A 16,095-nucleotide genomic window follows, 5' to 3' on the forward strand; every position below is an offset into this window, starting at 1 on the left:
GCTTTCCTCTGGCGACCCCTTCTACCGCGCTTGCGTAACGCTGGCTTGCTCTTGCCTTGCGGATTTTTGTAAGGCGCTCTCTCATGGCCAGAAGTGTGACAAATAATTATTAAAAACTAAAATCTAATTATGTTCCCGCCCACCTACAGCGGTCAAGATTATATCAGCGTGATCAGTATGATTTATTCTATTTTATCGTGAAAAGAACGGTTTTGTTGCAGACATTTTGACCATTTTTGTATCTGTCCTGGATTATTTGGCAGGATTCACACGTTGCCTGGCGTTTTTGACTTGTTTTGAAACTGTGGTTATTTTTGTGACAGACCATTTCCGGCAGTTTAAGAGTTGAGTCCCTTCGACAGACCCCGTGGAGGAACTGGAAGTGTGTGACCCCCTTTTCAGTCTTACTCGCCATGGGTTTCAGCACGAGGGTGAGTGCTCTGTCTTTTTTGTGTTTGTTGTCAATGTGTAGCATATATTATAAATTAGATATACGGGTAAGGTTCATCAAGAAAATCTAACGAAAAAGGTAAAGAAAGTGGATTAAGTGGAGGACTTGTATTTTAGGAGGTAGTTCATTTAAGATGTTCCTCAGTTTGGACCGTGATAAATCATGATGGCGGTGTGGCACGCCAACCACGCGACAAATTTTTCAACTGGCCGGGTTTTCCCTTTTGAATAAATCTTCCAGTCTTAAAATGTACTGCAGACCAAAGAACAGAGAACCACCTGTTGAAATTTTTCACCATGTGGCTAATGATCTTATAACGAGTAACCGGTCCGGCTTCATTACTTAGCATGTAGGGGGCACGGGGCACGTGTTCAAAAGTTTGTTTTCATGGCAGCATCGAAAGAAGAAAATACCTCCCTTTTGACAAATAATAGCAATATTTTGCAGCGCATAACAAAATAAACATCACAAACCCCCATCGTTTGTTAAAAAAAGGGACAAAGGTCCCAGCTTATGTTCAGCCTGAAATGAATAGTCCCTGGAAGTTCAGAATATAGTCCCTGGAAGTTCAACAATGTTTTACATGAAATGAATAACCATCCATTATGGTCACTGTCAGCTTGGTGATTTCTCTCGATCGTCACAAAGTTATAGAACTATTCAGCAGTGGCTGTATCCAGAATGCCCCCAAACTGACATTGTCTACAGTTGGAAGTCATAAGTTTTAAACGCCTGATCATCATATGCTGTCTCCTGTGTAATTGTCACTCATGTTAGAGCTCCCACCAGATGTGTGTGTGTAAGTATGTTTGTTATTTTATATACATATTTTTTAATGTTTTTACATTTTAAAGAAATACGAGTATTTGTATATACAGTTCCTAACATCAATGGCTAAAACTACTATAAAAATATTACTATTTTCAGAAAGCATTTTTTTTAATGTGTGAATGTTTTTGCTTTCAAGATAATTTTTGTGTATGTAATTTTTCGTATAACCATTGTTTTATTATTATTATTATTTTTAATTTTGCATATTTTCAATTTGGCAGGAATTAAAAAAAAAATGTACTGATGGTTTATGTTTTTTTGTTTTTTTTTACAGCCTATTGTTATTGATGCCAGAGGGCATTTGCTGGGTCGCCTGGCAGCCCTTGTGGCCAAAACTCTTCTGCAAGGTGAGTGTTCAAAAGAAGCAGGGGCATCAGTTTTTCCTCTGGCTTTGCACCATAAGTTTAAAAGAATGTTAAAGGGTAAAGAAGTATGTAATGGGGTTGGTGAACAAGAACTTGTGAGACAAAACTCTGGACGAATAGTTTTCTTCCTTGCTTTCCCCTGCCAATGACCCATTTGTTAGGGTTAGGAAAAAAATCACAAAAAATAACAAAACACAAAGTAACTGAATGAAACTCCCTGTACTTGACCCACTGACCCCTCTCCTCACGTCGTGTGTACGCCTCACCCCTCCACACCCCCTCTCTTTACAGCCCTCAGAAGCTGAGTCACTGTCAGTACCTTCTTGCTGGTAGCTTTCTTCATTGCAGATACTTTATTAGACGTCATCATCCTCATTGATGTAGAAACCTTCAGTTTGAAGCATTTCAATCACTTAGAGCAGCTGTAAAAAGTGGCTGTTGTGATCTAATTTGCTCCAAAAATTTCCACTTATATTGCCTTCGATGCCATTTTCGATACGTATGCAGATGAGCTTGTTATGTGGGGTACCACGGTCAACGGCTTGTCAGCGAGTGTATAGTTACAGAACCTTATGAGGAAACTTTCCATTCAGCCCTTGACACGTTTGCAATGCCTGTTGTAGCTGCGATTTTTATGCTACTCTTTGAGGAAAATGTGGAAAAACCACTATAGTGTTCCGTCGTCCAGAACACTACCTTACGTTAGGAACGCTATAGCATTTTATCGTCCAGAGTGAGTTGAGACCATTTGAGGAATATTGAATGAAGTGATACTAACCTGCATGATCTCTGCATGTTTTCATATCTTGTTCTTAATAGACGGTTGGAGAGTTCTGTGCTTACATGACGTATAGAGGCAAGTAACATGGTCTGTGCTCTTGAATTTGATTGCCTTTCCAAAATTGCAAGCAGCACAGGCGTTTGAGAGGCAGGACATGTGAAATAGCTGGCTTCTCTTTTCGATTTTTTGCTTAATATTTTGGTTTTCTTGTTGTGCATAAGATGTCACTTCATTGTACAATGGTTGTAGAAATGGAGGACAGCCTTTGGCATTACTTGTAATATTGATGAAAGTTAAATGCGCATGCACAAGAACAATTGACGCGGAACTACCCAGCAGTCTTTGTCTCAGACAAGGAGCAGGTTTAGCTGAAAAGCTCGCTATGTTAGTTTCTGTAACAGTCTTGAGTACACTGAAAGACTCGATAGCATTAGAACATTTTTAATGTGCTTTACTATTATTTCTCATTTTTGATAAGTACACTTACATTGACATAACAGAAAAATGGAATATTGCACAAGTGATGCCAAGACTTGATTATATTGTGATGGGTTGAAATTTAACTGTGAGATAGATCATTTTGATATTCTACAGTTTGACGAAAAGCGCTTCCAAGAATGTGCAGTAGAAATGTTTCATTATTATTTGTTTCAGGTCAGAGAGTTGTGGTGGTGCGATGTGAAGGAATTAACATCTCAGGAAACTTCTACAGAAATAAATGTGAGTTATGCAGCTGACAAAATAAACCAAAGCAGAACATATATGCTGGTAATAGCTTGTCATGCTTGTGATGGTTTCCAATGATGCAATTCTAACTTACCTACATTGTCTGATTGTCATTTTGACGATTACCTCAAATCTGATGGAAACCACTTGCATCAGAGGGAATTCCTATGTAAAAGAAAAAGATGGCATCTGTGGTAATTTATACATACAAAATCTAAATGACCTTTTCATGTGGCAGCAAGCCACTTGACTTGATTTTTCAGAAAACTAATAGCCAAAATACCTCTTGATAATTTTCCTTCTATAAAATGGTCATGACTGCAGTTTTAACTTGTACTGTTTTGGGAAACAAGTTATTGTATAAAGCTATCATCACTTCGGTATTTTGACAGAATGCAGCATTTGTTCATCCTGAGTCACATTCCTGTCAGTTTCTATAGCTTCGATGCATCAGATATTTCTTCTGAAATCGTGTTTATTATGTACCGCAGTGTGAAGAAAGATGCCTATTGTCAACCAAAATTGAATTGCTGTTCAGAACAGCTGCTACATTTCTGTAGACTGATCTTGTCTGTACTGTTCAGACTGAGCTATTTCTTTATTGCTTGTGGCCAACTTTATTTTATGGGTGGGGTGGTCTGTGGAGGAGGAGTAAAGGTTTTTCTTGACCCATTGCTTTTGGAGATGACCCATTGATTTTGTAGTGAACAGGTCAAATGACGCGTGCTGAAACGAACCAAAACTGTATGCCAACGATTCCTTTTCATGGCAGTTTGTCAGCAGTTTCAGTTTCAGTAGCTCAAGGAGGCGTCACTGCGTTCGGACAAATCCATATACGCTACACCACATCTGCCAAGCAGATGCCTGACCAGCAACGTAACCCAACGCGCTTAGTCAGGCCTTGAGAAAAAAGAAAAAAAATATAAGCTTACATAAATAAATAAATAAATAATAATTATGATATTTAAAAAAGGTAGTAGTAATGAAAATAATGATAAAATAATAATAATAATAAATAAATAATTAAATAAATAAGAGAACAATGATGATAAATAAGCAAATAGATGTAAAACATGAAGCAGGGGTGCAAGTGGTTCCGTCTCATACGGATTTCCGTCTTGATGAAATTTCGATTTTTTTTTTTTTTTTTTTGTCCCTATGCTTTTGGTCCGGGAAAGTTTTGGTCGGAACTTGAATACTGAACTATTCACCGGAAGATGGAACTCTCTTGACTGGTTGACCAGTGCTTAGCTAAACTGAAGCCAGCGCCAGCTGTGTCTGGCCGCGCGCGCTGTGTACGACTCCCATTTTTGCCGCTGGAAGCCGGATGGGACTGTTCGTTGGAAAGCGAGAACAGAGAGAATGTGTGTGTGTGTGTGTGTGTGTGTGTGTGTGAGAGAGAGAGAGAGAGAGAGAGAGGCACACACACACACACACACACACACTGTTACTTAGCCCTGAAACTCTGTATTTTACCGAGAGAAAAAAATCGCCTAGGACGGAAAATCATTGAAGACCGGACTTCAGTCTTGCCACTTTTTTCCACTTGCACCCCTGATGAAGACACACATTCACACATACACCCACACATGCATAACAGATATGCCCCAACAGTGAATGAACATGTCAACAGTGAATGCCCTCTCATATAAACCTGACTAAACATGAAAATTAGGCAAGAAAGGCCATGCGGGTGTAGAGAGAAAAGAGAATTGGCCTTATAGTTTGTGGTCAGTAGTTAAATTGTTTTAAGTGTTTCATTTGTAAAAATGGTAGAAATGTATGTGAATACTTAATGCATAAAGATTACAGGTATCTGATAGTAAGACTCTTGTGATGGTTTCCTGTGATGCAACCTAACTTACCTACATTGTCTGATTGTCTGACGATTATCTCAAATCTGATGGAAACCACTAGTGAAAAAAAGATGGCATCCGTGGTAATTGATGCATACAAATTCTAAATGACCTTTTCATGTGGCAGCAAGCCAGTCACTTGACTTGATTTTCAGAAAACTAATTGCCAAAAGGCCTTTGCAGGTGAACAGGTCAATGGCCTGTGCTGAAACAAACCAAAACTATGCCAATGATTTCTTTTCATGGCACTTCTGAACACTTCATGCCCTCTCATAAATACCTAAGCATGAACTCTAGGAAGCAAGAAAGTCCATGCGTTGTGGAGAGAAATAATAATTGACCTTATAGTTTGTAATGAGTACAATAGTAGTTACATTGTGTTAAGTGTTTCATTTGTAAAAGTTAGTGGCAGAAATATCTGTGAATACTTAATAAACAGAAAGATTACAGGCTTCTGATGGCAAGACTTGCTTGTGCTGGTTTCCTGTGATGCTACCTAACTTACCTACATTGTCTGATTGTCTATCTGACGATTACCTCCAGTCTGATGGAAACCACTCTCCAAAAACCTTCAAGAGAACTCTTGAGGCATATCCATTATATCGAATTGTTAATGGCTGCTACTTGAACATTTAAAAGCTTTATATAAAGATAGTATCTGCCTGCCTCCAGGCCTCAGTGGAAGAGGTGAAATAGAAAGATAATCATCTTTGATCACTTTTTGATGAAAACAGGATTGGTTGCATCAAGCTAATTGATATAAAGCATTTTGTATATGAAGCTATGTAACAATGTGGACTAACACTTTGTCCAGTATTTGATGGCAGATGGTCTGATAGGAACTCATGCCTTGGACTTAAAAATAATTTATATTTTATTTTTTGATAGTACCAGTCTAACCATGTCTGGACAGCTGCCATGGGCCAAGGAAGCCGCAGTTTCTCAGAACTCAAAATAACTTTTGGTCTAAATTGGTGATAGTGTAGTTATTATATGATAGTTGAATAACTGTTGTTTAGGTGATTGACAGTCCCCTATTGTTGTGGTAGAACTAAGAATTAATGTCTTGAAAAGGAGGTATGAAGCAGCAGTCGATGATGACTTTCTCACAGCGCATTGACAGCTCATGAAACCGTTTACAGTCTGAGACATCTGCTGGCAGCCATTACTTCATACTGCTGCCATTGGATTAGAGTGGTGGTGGTAGTTTGGATAAAAGAGCACTAAAGATGTTTCTTTTGGGTACAAGTTTGCTAATTCATTGTACCCCTCTTTAAAGATAAGTGTCAAGAAAAAGTTAGCCTTGCATTTTATTATTGCTGTATTTGAAAAAAATATATATTTTTTCCCCCTATGAATTTTTTTTAAAAACTGCCTGAGTTGAATATATTTGTGACTTGTTTTTATAAAAGAAATAGATATATTTTGAAAAAAAGTGAAGGTTATGAAATTAACTCCTTGGCTGAAGCTGTTTTTGCCTGTGTCTGCTGCATGTAGAGAAAAACTGATGATGTTGGGCATGTGATTTCAGTGAAGTTCCTGGAATATCTGAAGAAGCGATGCAATGTGAAGCCATCCAGAGGACCATACCATTTCCGTGCCCCTTCCAAGATGTTCATCCGTGTGGTCAGAGGTAACACAGGGCATTGTCAGCTTTACATGTTCTTGTGTATTATGGGATGTGGTAGTTGGGATTTAGTTACTTTTTTGTTTGTTTTGTTCTAGTTTAAAAAAATTTGGTCTACTCAGTTTTTGTACATTTTGATATCCTGGATCATGAGCGTGTGCGAGGCACATTGTGGATTTTGGTTGGGTATATAGGGGTTGGTTGTACTTTAGGTTGGATGTTTGTTACAGAACAAAAGTGGTGTTAATGATGACCTTTACCTTACCTACATTGATTGAAATATGAAATCTCAAAGGATCTGAAACACTGCTGGAGAAAAATAAAGTTTGATGTAGCATTACTTTGTATTGAGAGTTCCTGTGGGAACCGTGACAATGCAAAGTGTAATTTCACTTGAACAGTAAGTCACATACTACAAAACACAACCTCATCAGGCTGCTGAGTTAGGACAGTTGCATACTCATGTGCAAAAGAATTATGATTGTTGTTGCAAGTTCAAAAGAAGTAGAATGGTTGCTAGGGCCTGAAAGAAATATTTTAGGTAGTATATGAACATCTATGCATCTGCACAATAAAAACATGTTTATTGAGAAATGGACTTCATTTATGATGTACAGTGACTCGTCCATGTTGAAAGCACACAAAAATTTGGCAGAATGAACAAGAGGGGTTCTGATGTTAAAAGTATGTGAAAATTGGAAGAAAGTAACCAAGCCTTTTTTGTTGTTTTTGTGATTGAATTTTTAATCAGATTTCTTGCATTGAATATAAACCGTGTGGCGTTGATGATGACCTTTACCTTACCTACATTGATTGAATCATGAAATCACAAAGGGTCTGAAACTTCTGGGAAAAACAGTTCAGTGACTGATCTTTACTGTATGGAGAGGAGCTGGTAGGCTTTCATTCATTGAACTTCTTACCTTTTGTGTTCAGATATATGTTTTGAAGGAATTGAATGTTATTAAGCATACATTTACTGAGTGTGAGTCGCTGAATGATAGACACTGTAGGATATAATCAAGGGTGATGGAGAATGAAGGAAGCTTGTGAAGTTTGGTTGTATACATGCAGTGTGCACTGTCAGCTCCAGGAATGATGTTGGTCAGAATGGTTTCAGGCATGCTGCCCCACAAGACGGCGCGCGGCAAGGAGGCCATGGACCGCCTGAAGACCTTTGAGGGAATCCCTCCCCCGTACGACAAACAGAAGCGTATGGTGGTGCCTTCGGCTCTCAAAGTGCTGCGTCTGGGCCAGACCCGCAAGGTCAGTGGATGACTTAGTTTCTTTACAAGCTTGTTTTCAGGAATGGTGTCCACTGAAGTGATTGTTTCGGGAGTTATTAGTTCTGTCACGGTCAACGTAGGGGGGAAAAACAGATCTACCAAGTCAGTGAACAGAGGATATGAAGTGTTCTTGTGTCACATCCTTGTCTTTGGATATTAGAACTCAGCTTCAGCCCAGTGTATGAAGCAAACAGTCATGCTGTGTAATGGTTTGGGAGCAAGAAATGATGAAACTTTTTTGTGTCTGGACCTCTGAAAGTTTATGAGGAACTGAGTTTCTGATCTTGTTCCTCTACAGTGTACTTGTATGATGGCATTACTAATTAAGAATGATAATTTTAGTTTGTGTCCCTTGGGAATTTTCTGGTGTTTGGTTTTGGTACTTTCTTCATTTTTGTTTCATAAAATCATCTTACTTGAGGCTCTGAAGCCAGAGTTGTACAAAATGTAAAGATATTTTGTAACTAGAAAAGAAATTGACAACAGAGTTAATGGATATTGAAATCCATTTTGATATTGAATTTTAATTGATTAAACATATGAGTGACAAAATTTCAGTTAAAAGATAGAATGAGGAATAAAGTGAAGAAAGCAGTGGTATTACATGTTCAGGTAGAAAATCAGAATGCATCTGTTTTTTTTTTTTCCATTGCTGTCTCATTCCCTAGAGGGCTACCTTTACCCCACTCCTTCACTTTCAGACGTCATTGAATGAAAGTTTGATACATAGTTAAAGCTCTGGAAGTCTGAGCCAGCATAAATATGATGAAAGTTTGTATGACATGAACAGGGTGCCCAACAAGACATGATGAAACTTTTGTGTCTGGACCTCTGAGTATTAGTGAGGAATTAAGAGTTCCTGATCTTGTCAGTGGCTGCCACTTGAACATTAAAAACTTATTTCAACATTGTAGTGTCTGCCAACCTCCAGGCCTCAGAGTAGAGGTGAAATGGAAAGGTACACCATCTTTGATTCAGATAATGTTAGTTTGTGATGAAAACAGGATTGGTTGTGTAAAGCTAAATAATAGAGAGCATTTTGTTGATGAAGCCTTGTAATAATGCGCCCAACAATTTGCCTGTCCAGTATTGGATGGCTGATGGTTTAATGTGGTCATGCCTTGGATTTTAGAATATTTTGTTATATTTTATTTTTTTAAAAGTCCATACCGATCTCATGTTTTGACTGCTGCCATGGCCCAAAGAAGCTGCAGTTTCTCAGAACTCAAAATAGGTTATGGCCTAAATTGGTGAATTAGTGTAGTTTTATTTCCAGATAGAGATGAAATACTGGTGTTTAGGTGATTGACAGTCCCATAGTGTTGTGGTATAAGTGATGTCTTGAAGTGGAGGTATGAAGCAGCTGTCAGTGATGACTTTCTCACAGCGCATTGACAGCTCATGAAACCATTTATGGTCTGAGACATCTGCTGGCAGCCATTGCTTTATATTGCTTCTGCCATTGGATTAGGGTGGTGGTGGTAGTTAAGATAAACGGGAACTAAAGATGTATCTGTTGGGTGGAAGTTTAAGATTTTAGAGAGAAAAAAAGGCAGACTATTTTCCAGTGTCTCAGTGTTTTCCTGCTACAGGAAAAAGAGGAAGGAGATGATACTGTATGATAGTCTGTCCTGTGTGATTGTTGCTTGATGTGGAGTGGTGGCCAAGTGGTAATGCACTTGATACTTTATTTGGAATAATGTACACAGGTTTGAGTCGGGCTTGAATAGATTTTTACTTTCATTTGCACCAGACCTTGCATGGTGGTCTGGCTGCTTGTCTTTCAGATGAGATGATAAACAGGTCCATTGTGCAGCAGGCACTTGACACACATAGAAGAGCCCACCCACAGTAATATTTGATGTTAAATCAAGCTGCAGACTAAAAAGGGGGTGGTTGAATTATGGTGCTGCATTGGGAGAGAAGCCCAAATTATTACAAAGAGAAATCTTGACAAAAAGCAACAATACTGGATGTAGGAGATGTCAAGCAGCAGTCGGTGATGACTTTCTCACAGCGCATTGATGATTCGTGAAATCGATTTGAGATCTGAGACTTCTGCTGACAGTAACCCCCCCTCCCCTTCTTCCCTCCCCTCCCCTCCCACATCTGCCTAATTCCCTAACACCACCACCTTGAACCCTGCCCTCTTCAGTATGGCCTTGTTTGAATTAGGAGGTACCTTTCAGGAGAGCATGTGAGCTGATGTTGCTGGTCATGACATGTTCCATAGACACTGTTGTGTTTCACCTTGTGTCACAGATGGCGTGTTGTGTTTTGTTTTTAGGGAGTTAGTGTGTGAAGGCGTCAGTATTATCCATGGTAACGCTGCCTTCTGCCCCTTACAGTTCCTTCAGTTCAAACTTTGGCTGCACCATATGAAGCATGTTGTGCATACATGAACACGCATACATTACACACACTACTTTTGTAATCAGTTGTCTACAAAGATTAACAGATTAGCAGCATACTGTTATGGATAGTGCTCTTTCAGTTTTTGCTGTGATGATTTTTACCCAAAGTGGATTGACTGCATTGTGAAAACATCTGTACATGCACTACCATCTGAGCCAAACTAGAGAGAGCACTGACTGTTAGAATCTCATTGTCACTACCTACAGGTGTGTTTGGGTGTCAGGATGTGTGGTGTGTGCCAGTAATGTCCTCAGAATATCTGGCCCTTGCATACCAAGGTCACTTTCTCTCATGTTAGGGGGTGTTGGCCAATTGAGGTAGACTGCATGGTGGCAGTTTCTGAGGATTATACGGAATGACCGGACAGTATGGAGCTGGTAGTTAATAGTGGGGGAGTGATATTGCTATGGACAGGTAGTCCTGGAAAAAAACAATGCAAGTCTTGGACAGAAGGGAAACGTGAGATTTTATTAATGTTGTAGATAAGCACTTCATTGATCTGATACGCACTTCATTGATCTACACACAATGAACTTTGGACATGAAGACAGTTCTGAGGTAGTGAACTGCAGATAGGATATTTTAGGATATTTCATTTCTTTCAGTAAATCTTAATGGCTTGCACAGTGTTCTTCGACTTGGGCATCTGTTCTGGACAGTGATCATGATTCAGAGGTAGTGGGCTATAGATCAGTTTGTGCTATGATGATTTTTTCCCAAAGTGGATTGACTGCATTATGAAAACATCTCTACATGCACTACCATCTGAGCCAAACTGCCCTGTTAGAGAGCGCTATGACTTAGAGCACATCACTGTCTTCAGGACAGACTAAACAAAGGAAAGTGTGGTTTCTAATGTGTGGTGTGTGCCTGTGATGTCTGTATTGAGACTGATACGACTGCTAAGTGTAAGTGGGCAAGAAGATACAGTAGCAGCTTGTGTGTGTGTGGACCTCTGACAGGTGGTGATGAAGTTTCTGATCTTGAGTTTGCTGCCACTGACAGCCAGCCTTTCCTATTGGTGAACCCTGATTATACAACTGCATTGATATAATGCATTTTAAAATCAGCAAGCATGATAAAGCAGCATGAACTTGGTTCATCTCAAAATTATTAAGTTACAAAGTGAATTAAGTTGATAAGATCATCAATACCTTGCCTCATTTTTGAGGGGGATGGGGAAAGGAGTGTTGGTACACTGACTGCATTATTGTGGATGTGTTGGTTATGTTTTGTTAGGTGTGTGGCAGTGTTATATGAGATATCAGCAACACATGATATGATGAAACTTTTGTGTCTGGACCTCTGAATGATTGTGAGGATCTGAGTTTCTGATGTGGCTGTTTTGTAATGTGCTTCTCAGTATGTTGTCAGCTTGTTTTCTCTGACATTTGATTAAAATTAAAAAAAAAAAATTAAAGTTTTGATTAAATTTAAATTTAAAAAAAAATTATTTTCTTTTATAGATCTGTTGCCTATGAGACAGGAGAAGGCTGGCTGGGTGGGGATTATATCTGTCAGTGACTGTGTAGGAGTGTTAAGTCTCAAGTGGACATACTGTCTAAACATTGGAAAGTGTGGTTTATAGAACAGCTTTAATACTGTGTGTTTAAAATCAGTAAGATTGAAAAAGCGGCTTAAACTTTGGTTAGCTTGAAATATTCAAGTTATGAACGAAAAAGCAAAGTAAATTCAATTGTTTGAAGAAAGTTGAATATTACCCAACTCCAGCCCACTTGAAAAGTTTGTGTTTTTTCACCCCTCACAGAGATTGTCTTGATACATGAAAAGGTGTGAACTATGTTAAGATAGGTGTGTGGCAGTGTTACTGAATGAGACAGCAGCAACACTTGAAATGATGAAACTTATTTTGTGTCTGGACCTCTGAATGACTATGAGGATCTGAGTTTCTGATATTGTGATGGTGTATAATGTACGCTATTTAGTATTATAAGCACTGCACAGATGCAGTGATGATGTGTCAGTTGCTTCTCCAGTATTTTTTCACCTCCCACAGAGATTGTCTTGATATATGAAAAGGTGTGAACTATGTTAAGTTAGGTGTGTGGCTGTGTTACTGAATGAGACAGCAGCAACACATGAAATGATGAAACTTATTTTGTGTCTGGACCTCTGAATGACTATGAGGATCTGAGTTTCTGATATTGTGATGGTGTGTAATGTACACTATTATAAGCACTGCACAGATGCAGTGATGAAATGTCAGTTGCTGCTCAGTATGTTCAGTCAACTTAGTCTCCCTGTCTGTTGTATCGTGAAATCCTTCAGTTATGAATGAAAAAGCAGTATGAAAAAAATCCATTTGTTTCAAAGATACAAAGAGATCCCAAAACCACCCCACCTTTGTGTGTGTGTGTGTTTTTTTTTTTAATAATAATTTTTTTTTTTTTTTTTTTTAAACACCCACGGAGATGGTCTTTATTTGAAAATGTAGTGGACTGTGATAGGTGTGTGGCAGTGTTATTGAATGAGACACCAGCAAGACATGATGAAATTTATTTTGTGTCTGGACCTCTGAATGACTGTGAGGATCTGAGTTTCTGATGATGTGGCTGGTGTGTAATGTACTCTGTTGAAAGGATCACACAGTTGCAGGGCTGATCAGTTTTCAGCTTGTTCATTTTAATTGTTCTATTTTTGTTTTAATCAGATGTATGTAAGACAGAAGACTGGTTTGGTGGGTAATTTATCTGTCAAGGAAATCTGGTCTGTCATCTTGAGAATTTTATTCACTCTGAGGTTGCACATCAGCACAGTAGTCTTCATAATTGATAGGTAGATTTGTGAAGTGTCATTTTATATTTTTTTCTGCATAGCCCATTGTCAGCTTTTTGTAATATTTGTGAAAAGAAACATTTCATGTTATTAAATGTTCAATGTCAAATTTCCGCAAAAAGACAGACGGTATATGGTGGGGATGTTACAGTATATGCTTATGGAAGTGATTTCAGTAGCTGAATTATCTGTGTGCTGGAAACTCAATGATTAACGAAATAAAGTAGTGGTCTGATACTTTTGTGATGACCATATGATGACCATGAGAGTTTCCTGTTGCACAATCAGTTCTGCCCTTTATTCTGACATCTACTTATCTATGTCAGTGATGACATTAACTCAGTGGTGTCACAAAGTGGCCAAGACTGGAGAGTTTTTGCAAGTACTAATCAACTGATCATAGGAAAACAAACGCCAGTATAAAAGAAAAAAAAAAAGTTTATGAATGTTTTGATTTTTGAAATATTTTAAAAGTCAGTTGACATGGACATGCCTGCATGAGCACCTGTGTACATTAGTTAGCTCCACCAAAGACACAAGCTGCTGCATTGATTTCTCTGCTTCATTGAGTCTTAGGTTCCCACATATCTGTTTAGATTGAGCATCACTGTTTGAAATACCTGATCATGGCACGCATGAACAATAAACATTAGAAGAATGGTCACAGGGGAGGAACTGCAAAATAGTTAAGAGAATTATTGCCCTTTGACATAGGTACACACAAACTATTAATCTGTGTCATGGAAATTCTATGATTAATGAAATAAAGTAGTGGTCTGATATTGTTGTGATGACCTCTGATAACATGAGAATTTCCTTTTGCACTGTCTGTGTTGCTTTTTATTTTTTACACTGATCAGTTTTGTCTCTAAGATTAGGACATTGGTATGCACGCTGTGGTTATTAGTTTACTGACATGAGTATCCTGTTATGTTTTTATATTTCTTTCATCTTCATAACCTTCCCTGGCAAAATACAGGGGTTAAACATATCAGGCAGGTGATAACTCATAGTTACGTCACGGGTTTACCCTACTTTGGAATATAAATGAAATCCTCTGTGCAGTACTGTGTACAGCATGTGAATTACTTGTGAGTGGTTTAAAAGATAAGTTGTATGTGGCACAGTCTGTGCAATGATGATTTGATCCCAAGATGGTTGATTGCTCCGTGAAAATAACCTTCACATGCACTACCATCTGAGCCAGACTGCCACCAGATGAAATGGAAAGGGAGAGGATTGGGGCGTGTGTGTGTGTGTTCATATTCATTATTGCTTCTGTCTTCGCAGTCACAATTTTCAGCATTAAATTATTTTTGATTGCTTGCATTTCCACAATCTAGGCAGTGGCGATAGTCATGAGATGGCCTTCGTGGTCGGTGAGGCTTCAAGTTCCATGATTTAATTTAGATGTGGACAGTGTCCTGGTCTGACATTTAGCTTGATTTTTTCTTGGCCAACAGATTCAATTAGTCTGACTGTATCTGTAGTAATGAAGCGTGAATCACAAGTGTGACCATGGTGATTGTGTGTGCAGTACTGCTCCCTGAACCGCCTGGCCCATGAGGTGGGCTGGAAGTACCAGAAGGTGATCGGCACCCTGGAGGCACGCAGGAAGGTCAAGTCCAAGCAGTTCTTTGAGCGCAAACGCAAGCTGCAGGTGAGTGGTCTGTCTGTTATGGACAGGTAGTGAACTGGACAGAGGCCCTTTGTGCTTCCCAATGATGTCAACATCACTTACCTACATTGTCTGATGTACCCTGAAGGATACGTCTTCTCTGAGGGAGTGCACACCTCTTGTCCAGCACTTTAGTGAAAGTTGATAAGTGTTATGTTGTTTGGTGACAGCTCTGATAATGTTTTATTAGGTGACAACTGATAGTATGCTGTTTGGTGATAATACTGATGACAATGTTCTATTTGTAGAAAACTGATAATTATGTGGAATTTGGTGACAGCTCTGATGATAATAATAATAATAATAATAATGAGCTGCTTGATGACTACTCTGATAATAATGTGTCATCGTCAGAATGTTTAGAGGAGCCTTTGTGAGAAGCGTAAATCTGAAACTTTTGAAATGAGATAAGGATAAAAGTCTCAACTATAAAGAAGGAAAAGAAGTTGCATCTCTGTGTAAATTCTTGGATAGGAACATTTACAGTTTCTACTCTTGCTCTCCTGCATTTTCTCACATAGTAAAGACATGGTCTCTGCTTTCTCTTTCCCTCCCTCCCTATCCTCCACATTTTGACGTCTGCGCCTGAGCAGTGAGAGAGAATCTTGGAGCACATGAACTGAGTGATGATACTATACTGATAAAGATCCCTTGCCAGTTGAAAGAAAGGAGTGTTTGAATAATGATGAAGTTTATTATTTTAAAGCCTTGCAGCAGACTGTTGACCCCAGGTTCTTGTTTGTTGCAGCAACTGCGTGAGCAGGCCAAGAAGAATGTGGCCCCCAAGGTCCAGAAATACCAGGAAATCATCTCCAGCTACGGCTATTGAATATAACTGACATTTGTGCTGTGAGAAAAATAAATCTGTGACATAAAGAAGCTGCCTGTTTGTGGTTTTTATTATGGAGTCCTTCGTGATTGGTGGCTGGTCTTTCACTGTTTTTTTTTTATTTTATATTTTTTATATTATGATTTTTTGTTGTTGTAAGTTCAGAAAAGACTTGCAGCAATGTTGGAGGGAATACCAGCCTTCTGTTGAGCATTATTCATCATTTTGTGTGTGTGTGTGTGTGTGTGTGTGGAGTTGTTTGCAGTGTATAAATCTGGAAAGATGGGTGGAAGGGGAGGAAAAAAATTGTTCATAAAAAAAATTTCTTTCACACTCACATTATTACTTCAATCCCTTTCTTTCTGTGTGGTCTTTATTTTAAAATTTGGAAGTGTAAATTTAAAAAATGTCATGCCCTGTCATGAGACTCGAAAACTTCAATGAAGTAAGCTGT

The 16,095-nt window shown here is 38.7% G+C and overlaps 1 protein-coding gene and 3 non-coding genes across 4 annotated transcripts; all 4 read left to right on the plus strand.

Annotated features, from left to right (window-relative positions):
* Positions 1 to 350: 350 nt before the first annotated feature.
* LOC143297976 (large ribosomal subunit protein uL13-like) lies at positions 351 to 15,691 on the plus strand. Its single transcript, XM_076610607.1, has 7 exons — positions 351 to 431; positions 1,557 to 1,629; positions 3,083 to 3,148; positions 6,542 to 6,643; positions 7,758 to 7,903; positions 14,672 to 14,794; positions 15,561 to 15,691. Exons 1-7 carry the CDS (start codon positions 414 to 416, stop codon positions 15,639 to 15,641), a joined length of 609 nt encoding a protein of 202 aa, XP_076466722.1. The 5' UTR covers positions 351 to 413; the 3' UTR covers positions 15,642 to 15,691.
* On the plus strand, positions 8,143 to 8,209 carry LOC143298396 (small nucleolar RNA SNORD66). Its single transcript, XR_013057387.1, has one exon. It is a non-coding gene; the product is annotated as a small nucleolar RNA SNORD66 (small nucleolar RNA).
* LOC143298391 (small nucleolar RNA Z195/SNORD33/SNORD32 family) lies at positions 10,419 to 10,498 on the plus strand. Its single transcript, XR_013057383.1, has one exon. It is a non-coding gene; the product is annotated as a small nucleolar RNA Z195/SNORD33/SNORD32 family (small nucleolar RNA).
* On the plus strand, positions 11,034 to 11,112 carry LOC143298392 (small nucleolar RNA Z195/SNORD33/SNORD32 family). The gene has a single exon (XR_013057384.1). It is a non-coding gene; the product is annotated as a small nucleolar RNA Z195/SNORD33/SNORD32 family (small nucleolar RNA).
* Positions 15,692 to 16,095: the final 404 nt, after the last annotated feature.

Source organism: Babylonia areolata, chromosome 23, assembly GCF_041734735.1.
Source record: "Babylonia areolata isolate BAREFJ2019XMU chromosome 23, ASM4173473v1, whole genome shotgun sequence".
Lineage (NCBI taxonomy): Eukaryota > Metazoa > Mollusca > Gastropoda > Neogastropoda > Buccinidae > Babylonia > Babylonia areolata.

Excerpts from the sequence above, each read along its gene's own strand:
- LOC143297976 (XM_076610607.1), top strand. Across the intron at positions 6,644-7,757 it reads GTTCATCCGTGTGGTCAGAG|GCATGCTGCCCCACAAGACG; the intron begins GTAACACAGGGC and ends GAATGGTTTCAG. Across the intron at positions 7,904-14,671 it reads GTCTGGGCCAGACCCGCAAG|TACTGCTCCCTGAACCGCCT; the intron begins GTCAGTGGATGA and ends TTGTGTGTGCAG.